Genomic DNA, 27,993 nt, shown 5'->3' on the forward strand with positions numbered 1-27,993 from the left:
TGGTCTGGTGGATCACCTTTTTGTAAAACTTCATTTTGGTTGGGCCGACAGTTGAAGCGAGGTAGCTGGAGAATGCTGGAGAACTGCACAGTTCATTCTTATTTTCACCGTCGCTCAGATTGGGTGGGGGAATCATGTCTTACCCACTCACTACATGCTGAAACAAAGAGATTTTGTATTGGTCTCAGGTGGTCTCTCGATATAGACAGTGACTGCATTTCGAAGAAGCTATTGGACACCAGAGAAGCGAGTTCTCCGGCTCGCTATCTACGGGATAGAAATGGAACAAGAATGATAGCTATCAAGGATATGAAAGATGGATACCCTTGCCTCACACCCAGATGGCAGAAACACGCCCCCATCTTCTCTTCTAAGATTATTTTTGAACAATCCTCAAACAACGACACGTATCGCTCACTTATACCCCCCCCCCTAATCACTTTTTAACCCCACGTATCCTTCCGCACAACTAATAAGACCAACATCATACAATATTTCTACATGACGACCAAGCTCATCAAGCCTAAGCCAGAAAAAGCACCAGCCAAAGACGAGGTAATCCCGCACGGAATTTCTATCTTTGCCTGCGGATGTAGAATAGAGGATGAGCGTCCGATACTCGAAAAACTCAGGACCACTTGGTGCTGTTTCATGAAAGTAGAAGCCCCAAAGCCAGCCGTTGAACGTCTGTTTGGGTTCAGATGCAAGAATTGTGCTAGTCTCGGTCGAGTGTGAGTATTTTGAGTATTCGAAACATCACATTATGTGTTAATGTCAGATGAGAAGCTACTGATTTCCTGCTCCTACAATAAACACTAGCTATTGCTGAGCATATTCTTAAAATGATTTCAATATTAACTTCCCTAGAGCAAGAGCTTGTAGCGAGAACAAAGGAATAAAACTGTTTCACCAAATGATACACATGCAAAACCTGTGACCAAATGAAAATGAAACATGTGAGGAGCTAGAATATCAGACATTAAATGAACGACGCCACATAAGAGCAATGACGAAGTCTCATCAGAGACACCTTCTTCCCGTGGAAAATTTTCTGCGAAAATGACGTAGAGAAAATACGCTGCAACTAAATAGAGACCATCAGCTTCACTGCATATTCAAGCGAGATGTTACATAAAAAAGAACCCCAGATGTGCTTGAAAAAATCCACCAATAAAAATATTCTACCTTCTCATAGAGACAGATATCGGTCGCACAGCATTTCTCCACACCCCACATATTCAGTGGACGAATGAAAAAAATCAGGAATTCTCTTCAATTATTTCAAATTTATTCTTCCCAAGACGTGAAAATATTTTGAATCTAGGATTAGACAACGAGGAATCTCCTAACCCTGTATATCCTACCATCCGAAGACTCCTCGGCTTCTCGCCAATGCATACCACAAGAACCTATATAAAACCCTAACATCAAAATCGCCACCGGAACACTCATCCGCGCTCACTCAAACGCATGACTTTCAAAATAAACGCTTTGCCAACAATAATAGTATTTGAAATGAAATCTTCCGCCCGCCTAGTCTCAACTCCATGTAAATGCCTCTCTCAAAACCGTTTTCCGCGCATATACGCCCTGCATGACTACCACCATCTCCTTCCCGACAGTTCGTCACTTCGGTCCTTCTTCCCTGTGCCATCCACATCATATACTCTTTTGAGCCAATTCTCTACCATTTACGTCCAGAGTTTAGCAAGCGAGGTTAAAAGGACATGGATTCGTGCGTTTTAGCAAGCATCACTTTAGCCGTATGGTGTAAAGTGCCGACGCCGTACATAAGCATAAATAGAGTTGCATTCCCTAGGTAGTCTCTACCACACTTGTATCGACCATGGTACCATCCAAATACTCCCTTGGAGATGGAAAAGGATATACGAGCGGAAAACAGGACATGTAAATTAGGAATTGACGAGGGAAAACATTTTTATATTATTTTATTTTTCAAACACTAACAAAACCCGGGGCTCGGCACACTGGGTAAATAGTACCCGGCGGGTCAGCGTCTATTTACGAAAACGAGGGATAAATAAGGCTCGGGACGACACGCATGTTTGCAGGATTACCTTGGCAAATTTCTCGACTTCCTACGAAGTAGTGATTAACAAAATCAATGGATGAACCCTTGGTCTGGCTAATCATGAAAGGGACTGTATCCATACTAAGCGGTGACCGAGTTCAGCAAAGCGAAGCCGAGATCGTTTGAAGAAATAATGATTTGAGTCGGGACCGAGATTTGGATGTTAAATGTTGACTGATTTTTTATGCACGCTAACCACATATACTGTCACACCACAGTTCCATTTCCTCCCCCTACCAAAATCCGACTCCAAAATTCCCTATTTTCTTTTCGGGCTTGAACTACGCCGTACAATTTTCTTCATCCATCAAACATCATGAATTTACCAGTAGGGAGGTCTCAAACCTGTAAAATTCGATGTTATTGAGGAATTGTCCCCGCTATCATCCTTTTTTCTTTGGCCGGTTAACTATTTCCGCAGATAATGTTAGCATTAATGTTTCAGTCTTGGTTGGAAAAGAGATGGCTTACCTCCAACTGCACGTGCCGATGCAGGTGCACCAACCAATCCACATAGCTCTGGGCCTCATTGTTTCTATCTTCCACCAATAGTCTGGCAAATTCATATTCTGCACCGTCAAGACCTTGTCTTGCAAGTTGAATTGTCAGAGCTTTCGCTCCACGCATTGTCTTCAGATATTCTAGTATGTTTCGTACTTGGGCGCTGAGATGAGTCTGAAGCACAGGTAGAGATGAGAGATATGGGTCCAATGCCTTGAGGTTATCTTTATCTTCGCCGAATAAATCAATGATAAGATTAGGTGAAGTTTGACCGTGCATCCATAAGTAACAATTCTGTCCATTGTCCACAAGGTATACCCCACCCTCTTCAACTCTGGCGAAAGAAGCCCGTACTGAGGGTGGCATCCTAAGGTGACCGTCTTCATTTGCAAACCCATCTTCGGGGGCAAGGTTGTGAATTGGGATCATGCGAGGATAAAGGTATAAAGAAAGCTCTAGAGCACCCATACTTTTGATCATACGCGCGTCGTGAACACGGCGGTCGGAAGGTTCTTGTCCGCCTTTGAAAGCGCGAGATTTGACAAGACCCAGAATGTACATACTGAATTCCTTGAGGTGCTCTGGTAGAACTAATTGACCTGGAGGATGAGATCCCGAAAAATTCTTACGATATCCTGCCAAGATATCGACATTTTTCTCTGACAGGGCACCTCGAATTTCCTTTAATGAGTGTGCAAGCATTTTCGATGCTGCCTCTTTGGCAATCAACGCATAAATAGCATCTTGATCCACAAAGTTCATACAATCCTTAGCTTGATCGCTCACGCTAGCGATAACATTTGAGCACCTAACTCTTCGCTGACCACCAGCTGTAGTGTAGAGTAGAGCACTTTGAAAGTGTGCATCCAACTTGGAATCTAGCTTTCCGTCATAGCTGAATAAGACCCCCATAGCTTTATCTGCATCAATAACGCCAAACTCAATGTCAGCTCCAAAGGTATGTTGGATGAAATTGCCATGATATGAAGAGATCTGTAAGCCATTGGAACATCGGACCTTCATCAGCGCTTGATATCCAGTCTCACGTGTAACGGAGCGCACAACTTCATGCGACAATTTCTCATTGTCTCTTGGAGAGACGAAGTTGGGGTAGTAGAATGTTTCTCCTCCAGTGGCAGCAGCAACATGACCTAAGAATGCGATTAGTAATCCCAGTAATTAGGATATAAGTTTGGAGGTATTTACCGATTGTTGCAATATCAAGATAACCACCACCAGGAGCAGCAAGGAATAAGTCAATGCCAACTCCAGTTGCGACCATCTTATCCGCTGCTTTCCTCCAGCCAGGGTGTTCAGTTGTAAAGAGCTTTTTGTCTTGTTCTCCGCCATGTTGTTTCCCATCATCACGGAGGAACAACCTACCAGGTCCCCAGGTTGGAAGAGCCGACAGAGAACACACAATCTTTCCTCCAGTCTTCTCAAGAGCTGCCATGGCTGCATTGATAGTAGGAAGTAATGCCGGCTCAGGATTTTTAACTTGAGAGAATATTTGTGGGAGTTGACTCAGTAAAGATGTAATGTTGGACTTCGCGTCATACGGATCCACGAAAAATCCATCATTAAGGGGAACAAATGGGTCCTCAATATCCGGCATGATCAACATCTGAGCTTGATCTAGTGCAGGATTCATGTTATAAAAGTGAATGTCCTTGTCAAAGGTTACGAATCCGACCTTTGATCCTAGGGGAATTCTGCGTTTCGAAGATCCATCCTCTTCAGTTGAATCATCACCTCCATACAAAGCTGCCAGAATGCCTTCACAGAATGCTTCCAAGAATCCCTTGTTTAGCGCTTCTTGGCCTACATCAATCAAGAAAATCCATCTTAAACCCACCGGCTCTTGCGACCAGTATTCTTTCGGAACCAAGAACTCCACGGTACCTCGCATCAACTCGGGCCTCTGTTCCCTATCAACTCTAGCCCCCTGTGGTGTAATCGCACTAAAGTAATCCGAAGGTACATCATTTGCATAGTTGCACATATTGCACACAAACTTGTTGCCCCCAGATCTGAATACCATAAATGGGTTGATGTATGCACGGCATCTATGACATCTAGGGGGGCCTGTTTCTCCAAAGTCCAAAACTGGTATTTCGAGCTCCCCTGGCTGTAATGGGGCTAATGGTTGTAAGAGAAGTCCAAGTGGCAGCCCAGTTGAATGTAACGCATCTGCCGTGGATGGGATGTTGTTCATTGTCAAACGTGCAAACTTTGGCGAAGCGTTTCCTTGGTCATAAGCAACGAACGGCACTGTGGCTGTTGGAGGAAGATGATGCTCAAATGTTGGGTATACGTTCTTCAGGTAATACTGCGCTATCGCATCTCTCGATCGAGGTACACTAGGAATTTGATCTGGATCTACTCGGCCTTGCGCCGAAGTCTGCACATTAGCAGAGAGACTGTCCCCGGGTCCAGTCGCAGCAGCATATTCATTAAGTGTGGCGGGATTCGCAGGATTAAACGGCGCATTCACAGGGGCAGGAAACTGTGACATTTGAGGTGTAATAGGCGAATTTAGGAACTGGCCGCCTGGAGACGGCATTGATGAAGGGTCGGCATTGAGATAAGCTGAAGGGGGAACACCGCCCTGTGGCATTCCATTAAATGCTTGCGAAGAGCCTTGAGCTTCGACAACATGATATGCGTGCCTATCCTTCTTCTTTTTCCTCGGAGCTGGTTGTTGATTCGATATCTGTAAATTCTCCATGCCGAGATCGTTTGGGTCTGTGGGATGCATCATAGGATTTCCCTGACCTTGGTAGAGAGGCTGGCCCCCATAAGAAGGCTGCTGTTGCTATAAATCATGATCAGCTCATGGACAGAGGCAGGAAAAGATCCTTGGAAGACTTGTAAATAGAACAGATTGCCTTACAAAAGGAGGTTGCGCCATTTGTCTGTCGAAGATTCAGATAGCTGCAAGATATTATAATATTATATGAATTTGCAATAGTAGAGAGTCAGCGACGACAGATGTCATTAACAGGAAAAACTGGCAAAAAACATTGAAATATAAGCCAAGGTATTAACTGGATGGAATTGAGGATATAAATTCCGCCCAATACTTCCTTAAGGCTACCTTGCCTTATGTACCCAGTAATTTAGGACCAGGCCTAAACCTTAAATTTTTAGCGTGTTATCACATTATTGGGCACTAGGTCGCGGCTACAGCCTTTCAAGATAGCCTTGCATTGCTCTTTATTATTGTCAACCTTGAGACAAATACATCGCATTCCCTCTCTCTTTTGTATCCATCACAGAATGCGATAACAATGTTTACTTTTTGTTCCTTACAGGGAGCGCAATCCGAATCATCGGCGTCGCAATCTTTACTTGAGCTTGATGGAGGGATCAAGGTGCTGATTGATGTAGGATGGGATGAAACTTTCGACGTGGAAAAGTTGAGGGAGCTGGAGAAACAAATCCCTACGCTTTCCCTTATTTTACTTACTCATGCGACCGTTCCTCATATCGCAGCCTACGCTCATTGTTGCAAGCACTTCCCTCTCTTCACTCGAATACCTGTCTATGCGACACATCCTGTCATCGCGCTTGGGAGAACTCTATTACAAGACTTGTATTGCTCAACACCATTAGCATCAACTGTTATACCCACAACGTCCTCTTTCCTCCTCCAATCCCCAACGAAAGAAGAAATTAACTACTACTTCTCGCTTGTTCGTCCTCTAAAATATTCACAGCCTCATCAACCACTGAATGGGGTAACAATTACGGCCTACAATGCTGGACATAGTTTAGGAGGCACGATATGGCATATTCAACACGGACTTGAGTCTATAGTATACGCAGTTGACTGGAATCAAGCTCGCGAGAATGTTTTGGCTGGTGCAGCTTGGTTGGGTGGGGCGGGGGCTGGAGGAGCTGAGGTTATTGAACAATTACGGAAACCAACTGCGTTGATATGCAGCAGTAAGGGAGGAGAACGCGTTGCTTTACCTGGAGGTCGGGCCAAGAGAGATGAACTTCTACTGGATATGATTAGATCATCAATCAGCAGAGGAGGAATTGTCCTTATACCGACAGATTCTGGAGCGCGAATGATGGAACTTGCATATCTTCTAGAGCATGCTTGGAGAACAGAAAACCAGGAGGAAGAAAGCGCATTCAAATCCGCGAAACCTTATCTAGCAGTGAGTACGAGCGAAATGACGATGAGATATACAAGAAGTATGTTTGAATGGATGGACGAAGCTATCATTCGGGAGTTTGAAGCGCAGCCTGGCCATGAGGAACAACGGACTGGACAACAAAGGAGAAATACGGAGGAAGCAAAACAACACATTGGCCCATTCGAATTTAAACACCTTCGATTACTTGGGCGAAAGGGTCAAATCGACCGAATGTTGAATGAGACGGACAATTTAGGACGATCAGTAGGGAAGGTTATCCTTGCCAGTGACACTTCCATTGAATGGGGATTTTCGAAGGAGGTCCTATGCAAAATCGCGGACGATGATAAGAATCTTTTGATTTTAACAGAGCGACTGAATCCGATAAGTGGAGCTCCAGGTCTAGGAAGAACTTTATGGTCATGGTGGGAAGAACGACGCGATGGAGTCACTTCGGAACCAAGCTCAAGTGGAGGAATTCTGGAACAGGTATACGGAGGAGGAAGAGATCTCGAAATCAGAGAACCCAAACGCATACCATTAGAGGGTAATGATCTGACTGTTTATCAACAGTGGTTGGCAACACAACGTCAATTGCAGACCACTCTTCAACCGGGTGGCGCTACAGCTCTTGAGGCTTCTGCTGATATTGTTGATGATGCTTCATCGGATTCATCGTCAGATTCTGATGACTCTGAGAATGAGCAGCAAGGAAAGGCTCTTAACATATCCGCAACCATGGGCCAAGCAAATCGGAAGAAGATTGGCTTGAGTGATGAAGATCTTGGCGTTAATATTCTTCTTCGGAAGAAAGGCGTTCACGATTTCGATGTGAGAGGGAAGAAAGGCCGTGATAAGATGTTTCCCATGGCGATTAGGAGGAAGCGCAATGATGATTTCGGAGAACTTATTAGACCAGGTGAATTTCTACGGGCTGAAGAACGAGACGAGGTGGATGGACAGGAGCCACAGCGACCTGGAAAATATGATACGAAAGATACACTTGGCAAGAAAAGAAAATGGGATGATGTTGCAGCTTCTGGTAAACGTGGAGCGTCGAATGAAGGAAAGTGGCAGCAGATCGGCAATAACGAGGATGGCTCAGTTGCAGATGTTCCAGAAGAAGATGACCTAATGGATATTATAGAAGAAGAGATTCCTGGACCATCCAGACTAGAAATCTCGATTAAGACGCTCAAAATTAATCTTCGAATTGCATTTGTCGACTTCTCCGGACTTCACGACAAACGCAGTCTTCAAATGTTGATACCTCTAATCCAACCTCGGAAGTTGATATTAGTTGGCGGTATGAAAGAAGAGACATTAGCACTCGCAAGCGATTGTAGAAAGCTTCTTGGTAGCACGAAAGAAAAACTCATCGATGTGTACACTCCAGAGATTGGTGTCATTATTGACGCAAGTGTAGACACCAATGCGTGGGCTGTTAAACTCACTGATTCTTTGGTAAAACAACTACGCTGGCAGAACGTCAAGGGACTAGGAATTGTTACTCTTACTGGCCGCCTAGAAACTACACATATTGACAGCGATTCACACAACTCAGAAGGTGCCAATAAGAAGCAAAAGATGATAAAAGAGGAGTCAGAAGAAATTCCAACACAGGCAGCTCTTGATTCAGCAAAAGCCGTTGTTGAGATGCCAATTTTGGATGTCCTACCTTCGAATATGGCGTCGGCAACAAGATCGGTTGCTCAGCCATTGCATGTGGGCGATTTAAGGTTAACCGATCTGCGAAAAATCATGCAATCTTCTGGTCTTACTGCTGAACTCAGAGGAGAAGGTACTCTTTTAATCGACGGATCTGTGATTGTCCGTAAGACTGGCACCGGGAGAATCGAGGTAGAAAGTGTTGGCGTCACAACAAGTTCCTTTTACGCTGTTAAAGGGAAAATCTATGAAGGTCTTGCGGTAGTGGCAGGTGGATAAAACATTGATAGTCGGCTCTTGAAAGGGGCCAACTGGAAGAACCAACTATTGCAATCAAACTTCATTGGTCTTTTCAAAAATTAAGGATAGGTGAAAACTGCATCTTTTTGTACTAGTATCATACATAGGAGGCCTCAAGGTTAGGTTTAGTCCTGCATTCACAAAATCTAACGATATACCTAAAATTACTTGTTGGTGATTCATCCTTTGATTGCCAAGTAATGCTTTAGTATGTTTCTGATTCTTTTGCAGAATTTTTTTTGAATCATTGGAGGGAAGTTTCTTGATCGAAAATGCCTCATGATTCACAAACATTTTCCCCATTCACGACCACTATTTTTTCTGGTCCGAATCTGACCTTTTTTCATCGTCTATTTAATCAAGGCTCTTCTTTCTTACAACTCCAAACAATGCATCAACACTCTATTCATCTACAATCTCCGTTTATGCCTCTTGTCGCTCATATATCTACAACTTTCATACATCTTTTTAGTCAACTACCAGAACATAAGCTTCGGCATTTTTAGGTTCGACTCGCCATCGTGGCGTCCTCTCAAGAACCAAACCTTGTAACTTTACCTTCATACGAAGACGTGCAAGTTGTCGTTTCGTACAAAACCCTTTGTGATCCTTTCGACAAGATCCAGCAGGTCCAGCTTCTCCGCATACAGATTTTCGACATCACAGGTTACGAAATCTTCTACTATCAAGAACTCGTAGCAAAATCCGATCCCTTAAGTGGTTGGAACAGATACTACGGTCGAGACCCGGGACCACCGCCTCCACCATTTCCACCTCAACAACCTTTTCCACCTAGACAACAAATATATCAACTGCCAATCTCACACAACCCCGTCGCATATTCTTCTAGTCTGCAACAATAAATGGCTGGCATACCATTCAACTCCTACCACGGTCCAGATTCGGGTCCTCTTCCCCCAGGCGTCGGTATGGCATTCCCAAACTCCCCATTCCCCATGGGCTACGCGCCATCGCCTTATGGCTACCCCGATCATTACTCTACGGGCTACGGCCCACCAGGTTTTGCAGCTCCTCCGTATCCTTTTTCCAGCACTCACCCCGCGCCCCCTTCTGCCGACAAAAGCGGTATGCCCGGTATCAACGTCAAGAATCAATTCGACGGCATCGGTCTTCCCCCAGGCTACAATTACCTCTTTCCCCCTTCTCACTGCCTTGTGCATGTCTTCATAACCGGCTCCACACCCCCCTGGCTCGCAAACTCCCCGCTCTATCCACATGATGTGGCTAATCATCGTAAGTTTTTTGTTCCGTCTACCATGACGATCAAGGATATGATGCAGCAACTGGGTTGTAGCAATAAGGATGCGGATAAGAATGTGATGACGGAGGTCCAGGAAGTGGGGAATGGAAAGTGGACTAAGGGAATGGTTTTTAAGGGAGGGAATGGTCAGAGGATGAAAATGACGCTTGCAAGTTTGGGGTGGGATATGGGAAGAAAAAGAACCGGGTTGCCGGGGCAAGGTCCGTTAATCTGGGTCTATCTTACTGGGGATTAGATGGAAGTGGATGGGAGGAGTTTGGGGTTTGGAGATGTGGGTGGAATGCTGTAATTGGGGTTGAGATAAGGGTCGTCGCTTCGAAGGATTTCTTTTTCACGACAAAGTGTGGCTTTCCGCTCCATGGTGTTTCACGAGAATCTATTCAGGTCTATTTGGGCTTTTGCATAATGGTTTCGTCGTATAGGATATGTTCATCAAACAGGAATCGCAGAGGAATGCGAGGTTTCTATAGTATTATTAATCGAGTAGTTTACACATTCTAGCAATATAACAATAGGTTACTTAATTAAATGAGTGCGCGCAATCGTGATCTTACATGGTTGTGTTTTGAAATTCTCCTTCCATACCTATTCGTGATTCATAACCGAAACATGTTGCAGTGTATTCACTGTCGCTTCGCCCCTTTCGATTTTCGCTTGCAACTCGCCTGTGTTCTGTGAATGGATCATTGTGGCCATAGTTAGAGTGATTCAGAAATGTTCCGGATATACATACATAGTTGGCAGATTTACTCAGGTGACTTTGAGATAAATGGACTGTATTGTTTTGTTTTTATAAGGAACGAAAAAAGCACAATATTAATCATGGGGATCATGTTTTTCGGGTATAGAGATACATATGTATGAAAAGACCTCGCTTCATCAATCGCAGGAATTCGATAACTCGCATGCAAACAAAGATGCCTATACTATTCGAATGAGTAGTTTATTTTCTGTTTGTGATTCGCTTCCCTCTTGTGAATGACAACAAGTGATCCGAAATTTAATAATCATGAAACCAATCAAACTTTTGACGGACGGACATCTTTACGCGGGCAGTGCGCTATATTTTTGGATGATGCGGTGGCACGCATGGATGCGAGACGCGCAACAGACTCATAAAAGTCGTATTTCATTCAAGTTGACGATCTTGTCAGAAGTTTGGTCATGTTGACATTGTTTGATCGAGGAATTAGTTAGTCCCTCCAACCCCTAGAATAGACAAGAGTAGCACAGCAGGACCGCTTCAAATTGCACCGTAACCCATGATATCGGCCGCAGCAACCGCTGTTCGTGTAGGTTTTGAAGACAAGATGTAGGGTAATGTTCAAGATGGTGTATTCCAGTTGCGAAGAAATAACGAGAAGATGAATTTTGCCACTGCTCTTATGCGCTTTGCCCGTCGCTTGCACCTCGTCTGCACCTCGTCTGCTATCCATGGATGAATGTGCGACAATGAATAAGAAACATTACGGAAACAATCGGCTATCACTCTACGGGTATGCAAGCGTAGATAAGAATGAGATAACCGGGATAACCGAACGCTCTTTTAGGAAAGTCCATGCGAAACACGGAGTCAGAAATTCCACAAAATATCGGATTACACTTCAGCATTTCCGATATCATGAACTCGATGCACACAATCCACATCGCCGTCGACACATCGAAATGCATCTAAAGTTTAAGATTCCAAACCCTATCTGTTTCACAAACAATGATAATACATATGACAAGCAAACATTAAGTAAACATTTGCTAATCAACCTATCTTTAAACGCAGCAAATTCTTGAATCATGGATCTCTCAGTGATCTATCATCACTATTCCGACCCCGCGTTGCTCCTTTTGGAATGTCCATGCGAATGATAAAAGATAGGTGGATGAAGTGAAGTGGGGTTACTACAGACACATACTCGTGCTGCCAGAAAGTATGCAATTCCGACGCTAGATGCACATACCACAAGATGGTAAACTACAAGAGGACTAACCTGGTTTTCATAGCGCCGGAGTTGCATACTTTCTGGCCGCACGAGTAACTTGAAAAATATATGCAACATCTAACAGGACAACGATAAGATTATGCGAATGCTATGATTCGAAAGAGGGGTCCAATAGATTGTAATGGAAAGTTATCGTACAATATTCATTCATAATTGAAATACGAAGATCTTGGCTCATTACTCCGGTAGCTAGAAGCCGTATATATGTTGAGGGACCCCTCGTTTTCTTCTTCTTTCCATCTTGCATCTTCACATTGTATTTTTTCTGAGCAGCTTTTGGATACTCGCTTCCACAACGCATACAATGTCTACAGCCGAAGTTTCAACTTCCCTCCCTTTTGTGGGAGGCAAGAAAACTACCTTGGAACATCCTCTCGGTCCATTGACTGCTGCTGAGATCTTGCAGAGTTCGCAGATCATTAAGAGTTCATGGCCTGCTGAGGTTACGCTTCAATTCAAGAGTATTACCCTCGAGGAACCAAAAAAGGCCGAATTAGTCCCATTTCTCGCTGCTGAGCATTCCGGATCTGCTCTCCCAAAGATCGATAGAAGGAGTTTTGTGGTTTACTATATCAAGAATACTGTAAGTCTAGTTACTCGAGTTCCTTCATGTCTATTTTTTTCGAGTGGCAGTTATTTTAAATCGCTCGGGAACTGTTACTGATATACCCTCTGTAGGATAAATTACACGAAGCTATCGTCAACTTGTCTGCTGGACAGGTAGAGAGCAATGTCAGACTTGGCCCCAATGTTCACAGTGGTGCCGATTCGGAAGAACTGGTAGCAGTCGAGTTAATTGCCCTGGAAGATGAGGGAGTAAAAGCCGCAATTGCAAAGCTCCAACTGCCAGAAGGCACTGTAGTTGTTTGCGACCCATGGATTTATGGTAGATTTACCTCAGTCATTTCGAATGAAAGTTGTACTGACAATTCTTAGGCTCCGATGGAGTTAACGAGGGACTTTTCACTGACGATAAACGCTATTTCCAATGTTTCCTTTACATTCGAGACCCAAAGAACCCTAATGAGGTCGATGGTAACCATTATGCTATGCCTCTTACCATTTCCCCAGTCGTCAGTGCCGAGACCATGAAAGTTACACGTATCGACATCATGCCAACTGGAGCCGACAACACAATCAAGGAACTCTCACCATACAAAGTTCAACCTCCAAACGAATATATCCCAGAAGCACAAGATCTCCGAAAAGATCTCAAGCCATTGAACGTCATCCAGCCAGAAGGTGCTTCATTCGAAGTTACCAAGTTCAGTGAACAGGGGCATACTATCGAGTGGCAAAAATGGAGTTTCAAGGTTGGTTTCAACTTGAGAGAAGGTATGGTTCTCTACGATGTTCACTATGATGGACGCCCTCTCTTCTACAGATTGTCTCTTTCGGATATGAACATTCCATATGCCGATCCTCGAAACCCATTCCACAGAAAGGCTGCTTTCGATCTCGGTGATGTTGGTGCAGGGATCACTGCAAACAACCTTCAACTTGGATGTGATTGTCTTGGTTCAATCCACTACCTCTCCGCCGTTCTCAATGATAACAAAGGAGGAGTACTTGAAATGCCAAACGTAGTCTGTATTCACGAACAAGACAATGGTATCGGATGGAAACACACCAACTACAGAACCGGTCGTGCAGCCGTCGTCCGCAACAGAGAACTCGTCCTCCAATCCATTCTCACCGTCGCAAACTACGAGTATATTCTCGCCTTCCAATTCAACCAAGCCGGAGAACTTATGTACGAGGTCCGCGCCACCGGTATCCTCTCCACCCAACCTATCGATGAAGGTCTCACCGTCCCATGGGGCACAGTCGTGCACCCCGGTGTCCTCGCCGCCCACCATCAACACATCTTTTCTCTCCGTGTGGACCCTATGCTCGACGGCCCTCTCAACACCGTTGTCTACGACGAAGCGCACCCCATGCCACGCAGCGACTTCAACCCCCACGGTGTCGGTTACACCGTCGAAACCAAGCCTATCACCGTCTCCGGCGGCTACGACCTCAACTACGACGTCAACCGCACCTTCAAGATCCAGAACTCCTCTGTCAAGAACCCAATCAACGGAAAACCCGTCGCCTACAAAATTCACGTTCCTCCCTTCCAAAAGATGCTCGCGGACAAGGAATCTTTCCACCACAAACGTGCCGAATTCGCAGACCACAACATCTACGTCACATCCTACCGGGACGGCGAGCTCTACGCCGGAGGAAAATACACCAACCAATCGCGCGGCGGTACCGGTGTGCGTTCCTTCGCTGATCGTCAAGATAACGTGCAAGATGATGATATTGTCGTCTGGGTTCAATTTGGTATCAACCACGTCCCACGGATTGAAGATTTCCCCGTCATGCCGGTGGAGATCATCAAGGTTGGATTGAAACCAGTTAATTTCTTCACCAAGAACCCCGCGTTGGATGTGCCACCCTCGGAGCAAAGCTTCAACAAGAGTGTATTGGCAAAGGATAGCGCGGCACAGCACAAGCAGGAGGCTGGCGAGGCGGTAATTGGTTCCAGCGGAAATGTGTGTTGTGTGAAGGAGGGGAGCAAGTTGTAAGTAAGATGCGAGGAAGCGAGCTTGTCAAATATAATTGCCAGCTACGAAGTTGTTACGATGACGATGAAGTTTTATATGGGCGAGACGTATTCTACATGTACGGCGTTTGGGATTGCTTGAGATGTATATAGAAGGCGTTGGGAAACACGGATATACCAGGAGAATGGCTAGCTACCTACCAACCCCAGGGAAGGGGACCTTTTTTAGCTGAAAGTCATGTAGAAATATATATTGTACTCCAAATTTTCTGCTGTTGCGTTTGATTTTCATTTTCATTTTCATTTTCATTTGTAATGTATGAGTGGAAGAGGTGGGTGTAAGGGGTGTGAATTCGTGGGAGGAATAGATAGATTACTCTATGTATTCTTGCTGACGAGTTACCGATGCTGAACTTCACATACATTTATTGTCTTGGACATGCTGATGTGGGTATTATTTATTTCCTGTTTCTTATTCTACATGAACTGTTATACTGCATGTGCAAATTGCATTGATTGCCCTGGTGAATACCCCATGAGCGATGTGCGTTTGCAGAAATGTACCGATGGTCTAGTACAGAGTACCACAAAATACCAAAGTAAACATTGTAGCCGACCCAGCTACCAAGCCCATCCATTCCCCCGGTCCAGTCCCCAAAAACCATTTGTGCAAATCTTTTTTTTGTTTGTTTGCCATCCTGCCATTGATTGAATTCCCATATGAACATTGTGGATCCAACCACTCCATCTGCTTCACTCGAATCCCAATCTCGTTCACCATCATACACGCATATCCCATGCCACAGACCCAATCATCTGCCCATCCCACACGATCCATCCATCCGTCCATCCATTTTACAATAAGAAGATCTGCGCCCGAACCCCATTTGCCCAAATTTTCCTTGCCATTCCATTGCAAACGCATTAATCATTTCTCTCTCTCTATCTCTCTCTCCATCTCTCGTCACCCAGCCCCAAACCTTAATTATGATCTTACAATTCGTTCAAAAATCCTCCAGATTGAGCGAATCTCGTCTGATATTCTCTGAGATCGGCCCAACTACTTAATTCTTCTTCCTCATCAACCACACCATCAGCACTCTCACTCCTAGCACCGGCCGGACTAGCTCTCTCAAGCTTCATCAAGATATCCAGGAATTTACCTAGGTACTCTTCGGTTTGTAATGCGAAAGGTCCTTTGCGATTTTGCGGGGTGTCGACTAAAGTTGACGCTATTTGGCGGATTTTATTAACCTAGAGCAGAAATTATTAGTAAAGCCCGAAATAAAAAATGCTTGAGGAATTAAAAGGGAAGGGTTAACGAACAAAGCTGCCACCATTAGGTTCCATGTTTACTTGTTGAAGACAACTTAGCGCCTTCAGCAAATCCTTCACAATGCTCTCCCTTTCATTCATGACGATAGACTCAATTGAATCTTCTGTTGCCGATCGTGGCAGCATTTCATCCAAACCACTTGCGATCAGACCTGGAGATCCTAATTTGAGATCACCCGAGCCGCCTGTTTTAGCTTTAAGCTGTTCGTAGGCATCTTGAAGGTTCCAATACTTCTCAACAAGATATGACCTGGTGGCCAGTTGGCTAGCGTAAATATTAGATTTCATGATTTCATACTGTCTCCTTCTCTTCTCATCTCCGGTGACTCCATTCCAAGATTGTCCTTCGATTCCACCTGCACGAGCACCCGGAAACCCTTCCAAAGGTGGATAGTAGGCTTCGTTTCGTTGACCAAACTCTCCTGATTCGGAATTTTGGAGAAGCATCAGCTCATTTGGTAATTGGTCCAGAACGTGTTTGGCAGCGTTAAGACATTGTGAGAGCACCCTTCGTTGACGTTGATAGTCGAAGACTTGATCAATTCCATATGCAACTTCCATCGTTGACAGGGGTGTACATGTCATGTAGGTCTTAACACCCATATTAAATCCAACAATGCCTGATAAGATACCTTCGGGCTGCGACTGGATGTGGTCTACAAAAATGTATTCATCGTCAACTTCCACAGGTAGTGGAGGATATGGTTCGTTTGGGGTTGGTGGCGGGATCAGAAGTTCACCAAACGTTGCACCTATTTGTTGCATTGATCTTGTTCATCAGTAAGATACTTCATCAGGGGGGGTATAATTACGTACCGAATACCAACAAACATAACCCAGAATAATCTTCTACCGATCTCTTGACGAATATAATCTACAGGTTCAGGCTGATCGACATATTGAGGGCTTTCAGCACCAAACGTTGCAGGAAGATGGCCTAAAGTAGTCATCCCACCAGTGTTCTTGGTTCTGTGTGCTCCCAACATTCTTAAAATGTTTAATGTTTCTCCAAAATACAATCTACATTGTCTCCAATTGAATGTATATGCGCCTGACAATCCCAAAAAATAACTTGTAGCTGCATCATAGACTGAGAGATCCTTATCGAGGTATCCGGCACCCCTAGCTTCAACTGCCACTTTATGACATCTTTCGACCAAATTGAGCGAATGCGGGAACAGATGTTCTCGATGTTGAGCTTTGAGATGTAGCCTAGGCTTTCTAGGAAATGAGGCTACTAATATTCCAACCATAGATGCCAACAATGCAAGAAATGATGAATTTGTTAAATCTTCTCGGTTCTTGAGTGCCACTCGAAATGAAGGTTCATGTGGAAATGGGGCGAGCGGATGTATGTATGTGAAGAAATCATCGACGAAGAGCTCAAGAGTAGCCAGTGGCAATATCGATTCGGCAGATAGAACTGCATGTGAAGAGAACGATGCCAACGTTGCCGCAACATTATTTGGTGATGTCGGAGAGGAATAAGATGCGCCACCCGAAGATTCCATCTCGAGTCTTCTCTTTTTTACTGCTTCCGCATGTCGATTTGGTGGACCTCTGCGACGACTTGGTCTGTCGAATGTACATGGAATATCTAGTGCAGCGCATGCTCGACATGGAGGACCAGACTCGTCGCACTATTCAGAAAAACAAATGTTTAGAATTTACCCCGCAATATGTAAAGATAAACTATGGATGCTTTTGAATTTTTGAGAACTCACCTTGACTTTTCTGATACTGCATGAATCGCATGCTTTCCGTAATCTATTTCCTTTTGGTGCTTCTCCGGTTCCATTCATGGATGATGGTGTTCCAGTTTGAATGGGTAGACCATCATGACCATTCGTCATTCCATCGTTGTACTGTTGCATTGGTGGGGGCATTTGGGGTGATGGCTGACCCTGTGGAGCTCCCATCTGAGGATCATATTGAAAAGAGGGTGAGACAGGTATGCCGAGTTGTTGTTGATGCTGGTGTTGAAGCTGCTGATTGTGAGAAATCATGGAATCATTTGGCGATGGGATTGATGTTGGGCCGTGCAATGGCAAGGAATTGTAGCCATTGTTATTGTTATTGTGACCATTCGGAACTGGGTAGCTGGACATCTTGCCAATAGAAATCCCTGAAGATATTTTATTTTTTTGGTCGGCGAGGGTTGTATACCGGTGCAAATCCGGTAGAATTGGGGAAGAAGTGGGAGGGGGAGTGGATTTTCGTTTTCCCTTGGTGTTCTGATACGAATTTTTTTTAATTTTTTTATCGGAACTTGTAGTTGGGAGGTATGGAGTTGGTTGAGTTTTCGGATCGAAGTTTAGACGTGGGAAGTGGTACACCAGCAGTTATACATATATAACACGGGTACTGGAGAGAATCGAGAAGTGAATGGATGGATGGATGGATGGATGAATGAATGATTTCAACAAACAACCCACGACAGACAAACAAATGAAGAAATAAACGATTAATAGGTAGGTTCGGCCCCTTTCGCACAGAAGTCTAGAAAAGAGAATTGGAATATATTAAGACTCTTCACTGTCTGCGCTATCAGATGCAAGAATCAATTGAAGAGGAAGCCGGCGGGCGAGTGTGTAACGTTGTCCTCGAGTATGAGTATATGTAGGTGTGTAAGTATGTATAAGATTGATTCAACCAACTTTTTCTTCTGCTTTTCTTCTTCTTCGTCCTACAATCCAACTGCTTTTTGAATGTTGAATATTGGGGGGATAAGGGACAAATATTTACACGTCTACAGGGTTGCTATCGATGTAAACCCTTGTAAATTTGAGTGAGAGGGAGAGCTTGACGTTTTCGGGGAGAGACTAGGAGGGACAGAAAGTAAAAGAGCATTTACTTAATGAAAGGTGGAAATCCTTGAGATAATCAATTCGGACAAGTTGGGATTTGTCGTATGTAGACTCATGGATGGGACGTTTTGGAGGGGGTGGTGATTCGTGAATGGTTCTTCAGGAGGACAGTGGCTCAAGTGGGAATGATCACCTATGTATTTGTGGATGTCGATGGCAGTGATAATTGTGAGAAATAAGAGGAATGAGAGGAATCCCTGACGGTAGTGTGATACAAGGGCAGTTGGGTACCACTGATGATCTGTGGTTTCTGATAGAACTCTATTATACTTTCTGAGATGTGGGATATTACTGCGATATTGGATATTAGATATTGGATACTGGAGACTGGCGACTGGCGACTGGATATTGGATATTGGATATTAGACGTTGGATTGCTTGGTGAATTTCTTGGTGAGGCTGTAATAATCTCTGCGTGATGAAACGGGAGCGCAGATGCGTAGATATTGGATGGGATGGGATCTCGGTGGCAGAGTAGCTAAAATGAGTTTGACCAGATGAACCTAATTTGGGGCAAGTATCCAGTATCCAGTATCCAGAATCCAGAAGCCAGAAGCCAGAAGCCAGCAGCCAGACAGATCCGGCCGGCCAGGTATGTGTGATTGCTTGATTACATTTGCAATATAGTTTGAACTTTGATGAAGGGAACTACGGATATAGGAAACTATGGATATCGCGAACGATGGGCCAAGGTATGAAGAATGGGTTGACACGATAGTCCGCTCAAGAGTCGAGCGCCAGGAGACATGCAGCAGATCAAAGCAGTTAGACATTCCTGACGTTCCAAGATATCTCCCAGACTCTCCCTGTGGCCGTGATGTCGACGAGTATCTACGAATGCCTAGTATCATCAACAGGATCCATCCAGATCCATCCAGATCTACGGACTAAAAGATACTTCCTCTCATATGAGCATTGAACCGTCAAAGTGCAGCTAGCTACACACCTGCATGGTTTGGATTATCTAATGAATTGTCAACATCTTACTGTCTATCTCTCTCCCGCTATCTCTTTCTCATACAGACTAAACGTCTTTTAAATGCATCATGGAGAATTCTTTAAACACCTATCGCAAACCCAATCCTCTTCCAGTAAATGATCTCTGGGGACCTGACTTATGCATTGATGCACCGCCATTTCGAACATTTTAGGCGGGGATGGCGGCTTCTAGAAAACCGTTAGATTGAGTTGGTTTCTAAATCCTGAATTTATATTATAAGCTTATGCATTCTTTCTCCAATAGAACGCGGGAACGTTGACCAGATATTGGGTACAGACTGCAGATTCCAGAGTTCTGCTTCCCGAGCCCAAACATCGTGCATGGAATGAAGAAGAAGGAGCAGAAGAAGAAGCAGAAGAAGAACAAGGACGCAAGTTGCTCTGGACCCTGACACGCGCATGCTTGAAAGCCACAAATTCACAAATTCACAATGTCACATTTCTCGTATTGTTCGTGGTAAAAAGGACCGAGAGAGAGGCAGAGGGAGAGAGAGAGAGAGAGAGAGAGAGAGAGAAATTCTTGATAAATTCCCTACCCCCTTCTCCTGGCTGCAGTTTTCCCCCAACCCAAGCACTTACGTCTCAAAGGAAGTATCTCGATAAGAGCCATCTTCTGACCTCTTTCATCCCACTGCTTCACTGGCGTCATCGGCGTCATCATCGTCATCGTCATCATCATGATCGTCACCATCATCGGCAGCAGCAAGCAGCAGCAGTGATATCGTGGCCCGTTAGGTCAAGTCCGGAAGGTTGCAGTGTAGAGCTTTGTATGCAGCATCTGATACAATTTAGAGTTTTCCTCTACATGCACCTACCCGGGCTCGCCAGGGAAAGTGTAATCTTTACGGTGAGGCCGATTGAGCAAATCACGCAACTGATGCAAATACACGAGATACACAAATCTCCTAAGCTTCTTCCAGACTTCAATCATCAATCTTGATTCTTCACATGAATCACATCACAATAAACTTTATTAGCTGCGAGTCATGTTTTCTCGTCACACATTGAATGCAGTGCGCATGCCGCACGCCGCACATACCGAAACTTCATCAACAACTTCATTTGGATCCGAATGCTGAGTCTTTCCCCATCTTACCAATCTTGCCCATCTTACCAATCTTAGCATGGACCCATTGCTCTTGCGATTTCATCCACCAATAGCCACACCTAGCATGATGCTCTCCCGTTGACAGGTCTCAAATGCTCCATCCTCATTTTGACAGACTTTTTTCACTAATGTGATCTGTAACAAGCTGCAGACGCTGGGCTGGGGATATCACTACATAAGGTTCAACACCTTACTCCAACTACTTCCTGGGAGTCGGGCCATCATACCATGCCATCCGTACGAAAGTATCATCATCTCTATGAGATTGCGTTTGATCTCTTGACCGCTAAATGAAGCAGGATCATCGAGGCAACTCGAGGTAATTACGAAAACGAATGTTTCCTCCTCACACGCTTCATTTTTTAGAGTTTTGGGTAATATTTATACTCAAGATTTGATTGGATTCCATTCTTACACAAGGGAGTCAATCACAAAATTTACTATCTACAGCTGCATAAGCTTTTCCGTGAGAGGGGTCCTACCATCGATCTTTCAAGGTTCGTTGAGCATACGTTACGACCAAAAAGAAGGGTAGCAAGATCGTATGATGGGTCGTACCGTCCGTCCACCAACCTCTATTGGTGAATCATTCCCAATGACAAGTCTCAACTTCAAACGTCACCCGTCGCCCCGCTGTCATCCTTCTTTCTAGAGGCCATGCATGCATGCGTCAAATCACCACTTTCAGCTACCGCCAATACCGTGCGTATACGAGATATAACGGAAAGCATGATATTTATAGGGAAAACTCGGGTGAGGAATTATGCGGCAACATCGGTTGATGCTGTACGTACTCATAAGGCTATAGGCTTATGAGAGTACTTGGAACAACAACAAAGCCAACAAGGTCATTGCTGTCTTACAGCTTTGCAATCCATGCATAAGATACCTCTTTCTAGACAAAGAAAAAGGTCAGATAGGGCTGCGGAGAGACTGCATTGTCCCATCTCATCTGTCTTCGAGATGCAACATCACGAGCGAGAGCAAACCAGACTGACTTATTTTCCAGCATTAGACTAACTAGTATCAATTTAAGCTTGCCGGTATTCTCCTAAAAGTCGGGATGTTTGGAGCACAAAATTGCCAACACTCAAGACTACGACCGACTATACAAGACTTCGACGTTTGTAGCCTCCCAGTGTGCACACAGGCAAGCTAAGCCTTACTTACTAGGTACTTTCTAAGTATGGCCATGGCCTTCTTGGGTTGAAGCTTACCATCAACCTTGGCAAGGTGGAACATTTATTAGAGATTTTAGTGAATGCAACTTGCCGGCAAATGCCTGCAAACACTGATGGTTGTCGACAAGGCTCAAGCTACCCTTGGGATCTCAAATATCACTGTTGAGTTTTCAAAAGCAACGAAATGCTGTTTTGTTTTATCGCAATTTGAGGTCTTCCACTTAGCTTTTGGCTATTTCAATCTGGTGCCAATGTGTTTTCTTGGCCTAGATCTTGGAATAGCACGTTCCTGAATTCCGGTAGCGGGTTGCTTCATTTGCTTAAGGTTTATTTTCTGCCTTCACTTTCCCCAACTGTCGTCGACTTGGTTGTCAAAGGGTAATACCCATAACTACAGTAGTGAGTTGCAGCTTACTGGTTAGGGACAAATTTGCGGAAACATTGAATGAACCCTGGACCCATCAGTACCATGCTTGTGCGTGGCTAACTGGGCATGGTAGCTACGCGTGCATGCCTACAATGCGGTCGATGTGTCAATACCCCTTCACAGGGCCCACTCTCTAGAGGTCAACCTTGAACGCTCAGCCTTTTAACTTTCATGATTTCATTGTGGCTCTACGTAAGCGAAAAAACAGGCGGAAATTGAGTACTCTTTCAAAGGTCTTTTTTAATAGATTATAAATTATTTTCAAATTAAATATTAAAATTTGAAATAATCAAATGAAAATTTGAGTCTTCTTTGTACTGATATATGATCTTTTTATTATTTAATATTACATCAAGAAGAAATCTTAGTTATTGAAGTTCTTTCGAATGGTGGTCAATTCCGCCTGTTTTTTTGCTTACGTAGAGTGTGGTTGCACCCTTACAGTACCACAATTCACGTGTTGCTTCGGTCATATTATGGGGCTCTGCTCTTCAAATTGTACCGAATTATCTACGGATAGCGGGTATCCCACAAATGGACACAAAGGAATTCTCCGCTTTACCAATTTTGAGCAGATGCGGTAAGGAAGCCGATCTGGAAATGTGAATGGCTTCCATACTCACGCATCTGGATTAGTATGCCGCAGGTGATGTCAGGAAAGGTTGAAAGCTTTTTCACCTGCATCTATCTTTCACTATCGGTGACACTATCGGTGACCTCGGGAATTCTAAATAGGTACTGCTTGTACAATGGATGTTATGAAAACCCTAATCATCTCTTGTGGCTGGGTTTGATGGGGCTTGCAGGTAGTCATGTCTTGTTTACCCCAGAAGGTTTAATCTTAGCTTGCGTGTTCAACGAGCGCAGCGCGGGTATCATTAAACTACCGGAAACATCCGACTACAAACGCCCCGGTACTCGTATTTATCTAATCTAATGGTACAATGAGACAGACTAATAGCCGCAATCATAAGAGCAGTGCAGTCTAGCTTGGACCTCAACCCTTCTCACATCTTAGTAAACAACTTCTTGGATTTCGCTAACCTTGCCATTATCAAGAATGCAGTCCCAATGAACAAGTCAGCAGCGGCAAAGATTTGCGCGTACTCATATCCCCCATTTTTCTTTTGAATTAACACTCCTCCGATAGGAGGTCCCGTCAATACAGCAAAACTTACAACGGTAAATACCATTCCCATTCTAACGCCAGCTTTTCTCAGGTCTGTGGTAAGACTACTCAAAACGGCTGGAAATAGTCCTTGAATACCTGCCGCACAGATTCCATACATAACCGACCATGCATACAAACCACCTCTTGATGATACGGCAATCCAGCAGAAGCAAAGAAGGCTGTCTATGATTGCTATTGGAATAAGTGTATTCAGGGGTCCAAATACTCGATCTGCCAGGTGGTTTGGTAGGACGCGACCTACTACCCCAACGGCATTCAGGATGATTATTATATTTATCGATTCTGCAAGTGGCAATCCGATGATTGATCTTGCGTATGTTCCAAGGTAATAGAAACCAAAGTATAAGCCCCAAAAGTTCTGTTTGCTATCGTCAGTGGTTGTCAATTAACACATGATGGCCACAACTTACGAAAAACATTCCAATTGCAAATAACACATATGGAGCATCTTTGAATGATGGATAGTCAATCAAAGCACCACTCTTCCTCGGGGGGACTCTCTGCTTAATCCCAATATTACAAATTCCAAGACACACTAATTGAATAAGACCCAGCGACCTCATCGTCCACCCATATCCAATTTTGGGCAACAACTGTTGCACCATAATTGGGAAAATCACACCACCAGTTGCACTTCCCGCAGCCGCAATCCCTATCACTAAACTCTTCTTGGTACTAAAATACGTACTGAGAGTTGCAAGAGCAGGACAAAATAAACAGCCATTACCGAGACCCATGCAGATTCCTTGCGCCAGGAATACTTGCCAATAGGTCGTGGAGATGGAGGTCATGAAGATTCCGAGGAGACCGATAATGGTGCCGATGAGGAATACGGAGCGGAAATGTCCAGCGTCGGTGAGACGTCCGGTAAAGGTACCGACGAAAAAGAGGAGGAAGATTTGCACGGAGCCAATCCAGGAGATATCGGAGGCGGGGCGGTTGAGGCTGGTGACGTAGTAGGTTTGGAAGACGCCGAAAGAGTTTATGAACCCCCTGTGGTGGTGTCAGATTGGGTGCGAGGTATTGGGAATGGTTGGGGAATACTAACCATGTGTTCATGATGACAAGATGACTGAGTATAACTGCGGAAACCAATGAAGTCAGTGCATGGTTCGGTAAGGTCTACTATTAAACCACTGATATCTCCCTAGCAATTTTCTGCAATTCAATTTAATATATAATTTGGGCGTATTTCAGCGCGGCTTTCCTCATCTGTCTTATTTCCTTCTTCTCGCATCTATGTTCGCAGTTTTCCTTGGACTTGTACCTGCACTTGCAAGGGCTTTACACTGCTATTTCAGACGAAGACTGCTATCACGCGAGATATATCGGCGTCTGATCTCTCAATGCTGTCCCTACATTTCCTTGCCGTTTCACCATTCTTGTTTCTCTCTTCTCCTTCTCAAACCACAACCTTCCTCACAAATATTCATTCTTTCATCCCTCCTCCAACCTCCCCCCTCCCGCCTCTTACCCGCAAAATAAAAAAAAGAAATAACAAAACACACACCTTGCACCCAAGCTTTCATTCCTCCATCCGGCGGCGGCCCCAGAGCTCTCCAACTCGCGGTCGTCACTTGGGTTCCATTGGTTCGAGTTCTCCGCGCTAGCGTTTCTGCAAATGCTGTGTCTTTTTCCTCGGAGCCGGTGGTTAGCTCGGGATCGGAGTGATTGGGATGATGGGGTGAGCTGGCAATTTCTTTGTCGGGATTGGAGGTGTGGGTTGGATTGGATGATGGGAGGTATGGATAGGTGGTGGAGGTTTCTTCGGTGGAGGTTTCTGGATTTATAGAATTGGAATTGGGATTGGGGTTGGGGTTCGCCATTTTGGATGGAGACTCCAATTAGAGATTATGTATATGGTATGGTATGGTATAATATAATATAATGTAATATGTTGAAATCCAACCAGCGGTTTAAAGGGCAACCCTGATTTATATAAAAGAATCTATCTAGAAACTGGAATCCTCCGAGAGAGGAAAAAAAATCCTTCCTCTGAATCATTCACTTGAAGGAGTCATAGATAAAAAATGATGGTTTGATTGACAGATAGGTAGATGGGTAGATGGATTGATAAAGTGGATCATCCCCCACACACCGAGCAAGTCTGGAAGAAAATATTGTATGGGAATGGATGGAGTTGGAGCTCGGATGATATGAAGGGGTATATGGATGTATATGTAGGTAGGTATGTATGTAGATGTGTGAATGTATATGTGAATGTATTTGTGAATGTATATGTGAAGATATATGTGAAGATATTGGAATCTTTGAGCAATGGTCGATTTTTTCAAGAATGGAAAAGCAGACAGATTTTTATATAGAATTTTGATTTGCAATCTTCACATGTAGATTTGAGGGAGGATGTGGTGTGTGGTGTGGTTACTAGGTATGTAGGTATATGTAGGTACGGGGTAGGTACTGAGTAAGGAAGTAGGTAGGTCTTGACTGAGTAGTGTAGTGTATTACATTACTACCTGGTGTATGTACTGATTTGATTGACGGGTAGATGGGAATGGAGAGGGTGTGAGTAGGTAGGTTATGGTAATGGTAATGGTAATGGTGATTAATGGTAATTAATGGTGATGGGAGATTTTATTCCCGGTTCGGATGTTGGGGCCGAGGGTGGGGGTGAGGGGATGCAGGTAGATGGATTTGTATGTTTGTATGAGGATGGGGATGAGGATGAGAGAATGGAATGGTGAGCGAGGTGATGGATGGATGTTGGGAGTCCTGAGTACTTGGGTATGTATATTGGTAGGCGAGGAGAGCATATACAGATATACAGACATTCATCGAAACCCGAGTACAGTATCCGAAATCTTTGGTTGTAGAAATCGATGTACGATATTCCAAGGTTGGTATTGATATAGGTAGGTAGGTACCTGATACGAATTTTTACGCAATATGGAATAATGGAGTTGGATAGTTGAAGATAATAGGTAGATATATGATACATGGAGATGAGTGATTGGATGGTTATTCCTGTTCTTATGTATATCTACCTAGTATATACTCGGGCTTGTAGTTGTATTTCTTTCGACGAACTGACTTGACTGACTGTTTTGCTATCGAGAGGATAGAATTGATGCGCCGGGAAGAATGAAGAATGTTGGGACGATCATACTTCGTAGACAAATAGATAGACAGATGCATACACACATACATACATACAAACCCAAATAGACAGAAGATCACCTCTGATGACAAACAAACAAATCGACGGCGAAATCAAAAGCAAAAACGCGGGGTTGCAACCCCGCTGTCTGCTTACAATTGCAATCAATATCTTACTCAAGTACAGAACTCCATTCTATTACCGGTACCGTAATCTATTCTTATCTCACTCCTATCGGAGACTTTGATTCCTACGGAGGCAATTATAGCTTGGATATTTGAAAGGATACTTACTATCACACTGTGTACAGCGAATCCATGCTACTAGTTTGGTACTCGAAGCCTAATGCACAGTGTACGAGTAGCTACCGAGAGTATATCGAAATAAAGGCTCCCTCGCTACCGTTGATGGATTTTATGCAATAGACTGACACTGACAGAAGCCAAGACGGGAGCAGACTGCCGGGGTGATATCACAGGACGAATGAGAAGGAGAGAGGATGAAGTAATGCCGATGTCGCTATCGAAAGCATATTTCGCGACCCCGGTGGACTGAAAGATTTCTTAGGTAACCCAAACCGTAAACCGTCCATAACTCCAGGGTAAGTGAGCCCTGCGCCGCGAGCAGAAAAAGCAACTTTGCCGAGTGTGAGCGGGTAGGGATGCATGCCAAGAATCCAAGATGAATAATTGAGTTTGTGTCGATGTCTGTGTGTAGGTAGCTTTTCATTGCAGGTGGGAGCCGTGCATGGCATGAATGGGCCCTGGCGAGCCGGCCTGACTTTTGGGTATGGAGGGAGGGAGGGATGGATCATGGATGAGACACGGACGGATGCGGATGAGGGCACACGGATACGGATGTGTGAAATGGCGGTAAGAAGGTGTGGGTTTGACTTGATGTTATCCGGAGGCGCTGAAGGATAAGTTTTCCGAGCGGACTGGGGATGGAAAGGTTTGTCTGCGGGCTCACCGGGAGTAAGTTTATTTTTGGCTGTCAGTTTTTGAATATACTTCTTGGTTTTGCATGAGTGATCCTGGATTAAAGGATTCCTTATAGAAAGGTTTGAATCCACTACTGTGCCTAAACAAATTAGAGATTTTACATAAAATCATTCCGAAACGAACTCAAACTCTCCGGATCGTTGCATCGAATACTCTGCATTGAATATTGAGATTACTGATCTTTTCAAGTCTTTTCGAACCTTTCCAAATTCAGATATGCAATAAA

The 27,993-nt window shown here is 44.3% G+C and overlaps 6 protein-coding genes across 6 annotated transcripts; 3 read left to right on the forward strand and 3 right to left on the reverse strand.

Moving 5' to 3' along the window:
• Positions 1-1,937: 1,937 nt before the first annotated feature.
• EAE98_000180 (uncharacterized protein) lies at positions 1,938-5,646 on the reverse strand. The gene is made up of 4 exons (XM_038947798.1): positions 5,487-5,646; positions 3,800-5,408; positions 2,564-3,744; positions 1,938-2,501 (listed from the first exon to the last, which is right to left on the reverse strand). The coding sequence occupies exons 1-4, from the start codon at positions 5,502-5,504 to the stop codon at positions 2,415-2,417; spliced, it is 2,895 nt and encodes a 964-aa protein (XP_038815475.1). The 5' UTR covers positions 5,505-5,646; the 3' UTR covers positions 1,938-2,414.
• Positions 5,647-5,883: 237 nt separating this feature from the next.
• EAE98_000181 (uncharacterized protein) lies at positions 5,884-8,688 on the forward strand (the record flags this gene model as incomplete). The annotated part of the gene is made up of 1 exon (XM_038947799.1): positions 5,884-8,688. The coding sequence occupies one exon, from the start codon at positions 5,884-5,886 to the stop codon at positions 8,686-8,688; it is 2,805 nt and encodes a 934-aa protein (XP_038815476.1).
• An 884-nt stretch (positions 8,689-9,572) lies between these two features.
• On the forward strand, positions 9,573-10,226 carry EAE98_000182 (uncharacterized protein; the record flags this gene model as incomplete). The annotated part of the gene is made up of 1 exon (XM_038947800.1): positions 9,573-10,226. The coding sequence occupies one exon, from the start codon at positions 9,573-9,575 to the stop codon at positions 10,224-10,226; it is 654 nt and encodes a 217-aa protein (XP_038815477.1).
• A 2,066-nt stretch (positions 10,227-12,292) lies between these two features.
• On the forward strand, positions 12,293-14,561 carry EAE98_000183 (uncharacterized protein; the record flags this gene model as incomplete). Its single annotated transcript, XM_038947801.1, has 3 exons — positions 12,293-12,571; positions 12,667-12,874; positions 12,925-14,561. 3 exons carry the CDS (start codon positions 12,293-12,295, stop codon positions 14,559-14,561), a joined length of 2,124 nt encoding a protein of 707 aa, XP_038815478.1.
• Positions 14,562-14,984: 423 nt separating this feature from the next.
• Positions 14,985-20,068, reverse strand: EAE98_000184 (uncharacterized protein). The gene is made up of 4 exons (XM_038947802.1): positions 17,599-20,068; positions 16,691-17,514; positions 15,866-16,643; positions 14,985-15,793 (listed from the first exon to the last, which is right to left on the reverse strand). Exons 1-4 carry the CDS (start codon positions 17,980-17,982, stop codon positions 15,533-15,535), a joined length of 2,247 nt encoding a protein of 748 aa, XP_038815479.1. The 5' UTR covers positions 17,983-20,068; the 3' UTR covers positions 14,985-15,532.
• Positions 20,069-23,220: 3,152 nt separating this feature from the next.
• On the reverse strand, positions 23,221-26,746 carry EAE98_000185 (uncharacterized protein). Its single transcript, XM_038947803.1, has 4 exons — positions 25,159-26,746; positions 24,697-24,730; positions 24,059-24,641; positions 23,221-24,006 (listed from the first exon to the last, which is right to left on the reverse strand). The coding sequence occupies exons 1-4, from the start codon at positions 25,472-25,474 to the stop codon at positions 23,464-23,466; spliced, it is 1,476 nt and encodes a 491-aa protein (XP_038815480.1). The 5' UTR covers positions 25,475-26,746; the 3' UTR covers positions 23,221-23,463.
• Between the last annotated feature and the right edge of the window lie 1,247 nt (positions 26,747-27,993).

Source organism: Botrytis deweyae, assembly GCF_014898535.1.
Source record: "Botrytis deweyae strain B1 chromosome Unknown BDEW_001, whole genome shotgun sequence".
Classification (NCBI taxonomy): domain Eukaryota; kingdom Fungi; phylum Ascomycota; class Leotiomycetes; order Helotiales; family Sclerotiniaceae; genus Botrytis; species Botrytis deweyae.

Bases quoted from the DNA above. Each gene is read 5' to 3' on its own strand.
- EAE98_000180 (XM_038947798.1), bottom strand. The intron at 3,745-3,799 runs GTAAATACCTCC...TCGCATTCTTAG, and splicing joins TCTTGATATTGCAACAATCG to GTCATGTTGCTGCTGCCACT. The intron at 2,502-2,563 runs GTAAGCCATCTC...CTGCGGAAATAG, and splicing joins ATCGGCACGTGCAGTTGGAG to TTAACCGGCCAAAGAAAAAA.
- EAE98_000184 (XM_038947802.1), bottom strand. From the start codon at position 17,982: ATGTCCAGCTACCCAGTTCCGAATGGTCACAATAACAATAACAATGGC. The intron at 16,644-16,690 runs GTACGTAATTAT...CTGATGAACAAG, and splicing joins GTTATGTTTGTTGGTATTCG to ATCAATGCAACAAATAGGTG. The intron at 15,794-15,865 runs GTTCGTTAACCC...TTTCTGCTCTAG, and splicing joins AACCTAATGGTGGCAGCTTT to GTTAATAAAATCCGCCAAAT.
- EAE98_000185 (XM_038947803.1), bottom strand. From the start codon at position 25,474: ATGGCGAACCCCAACCCCAATCCCAATTCCAATTCTATAAATCCAGAA. The intron at 24,731-25,158 runs GTGTGTGTTTTG...TGGTTTCCGCAG, and splicing joins AATGAAAGCTTGGGTGCAAG to TTATACTCAGTCATCTTGTC. The intron at 24,007-24,058 runs GTAAGTTGTGGC...GATAGCAAACAG, and splicing joins TTGCAATTGGAATGTTTTTC to AACTTTTGGGGCTTATACTT.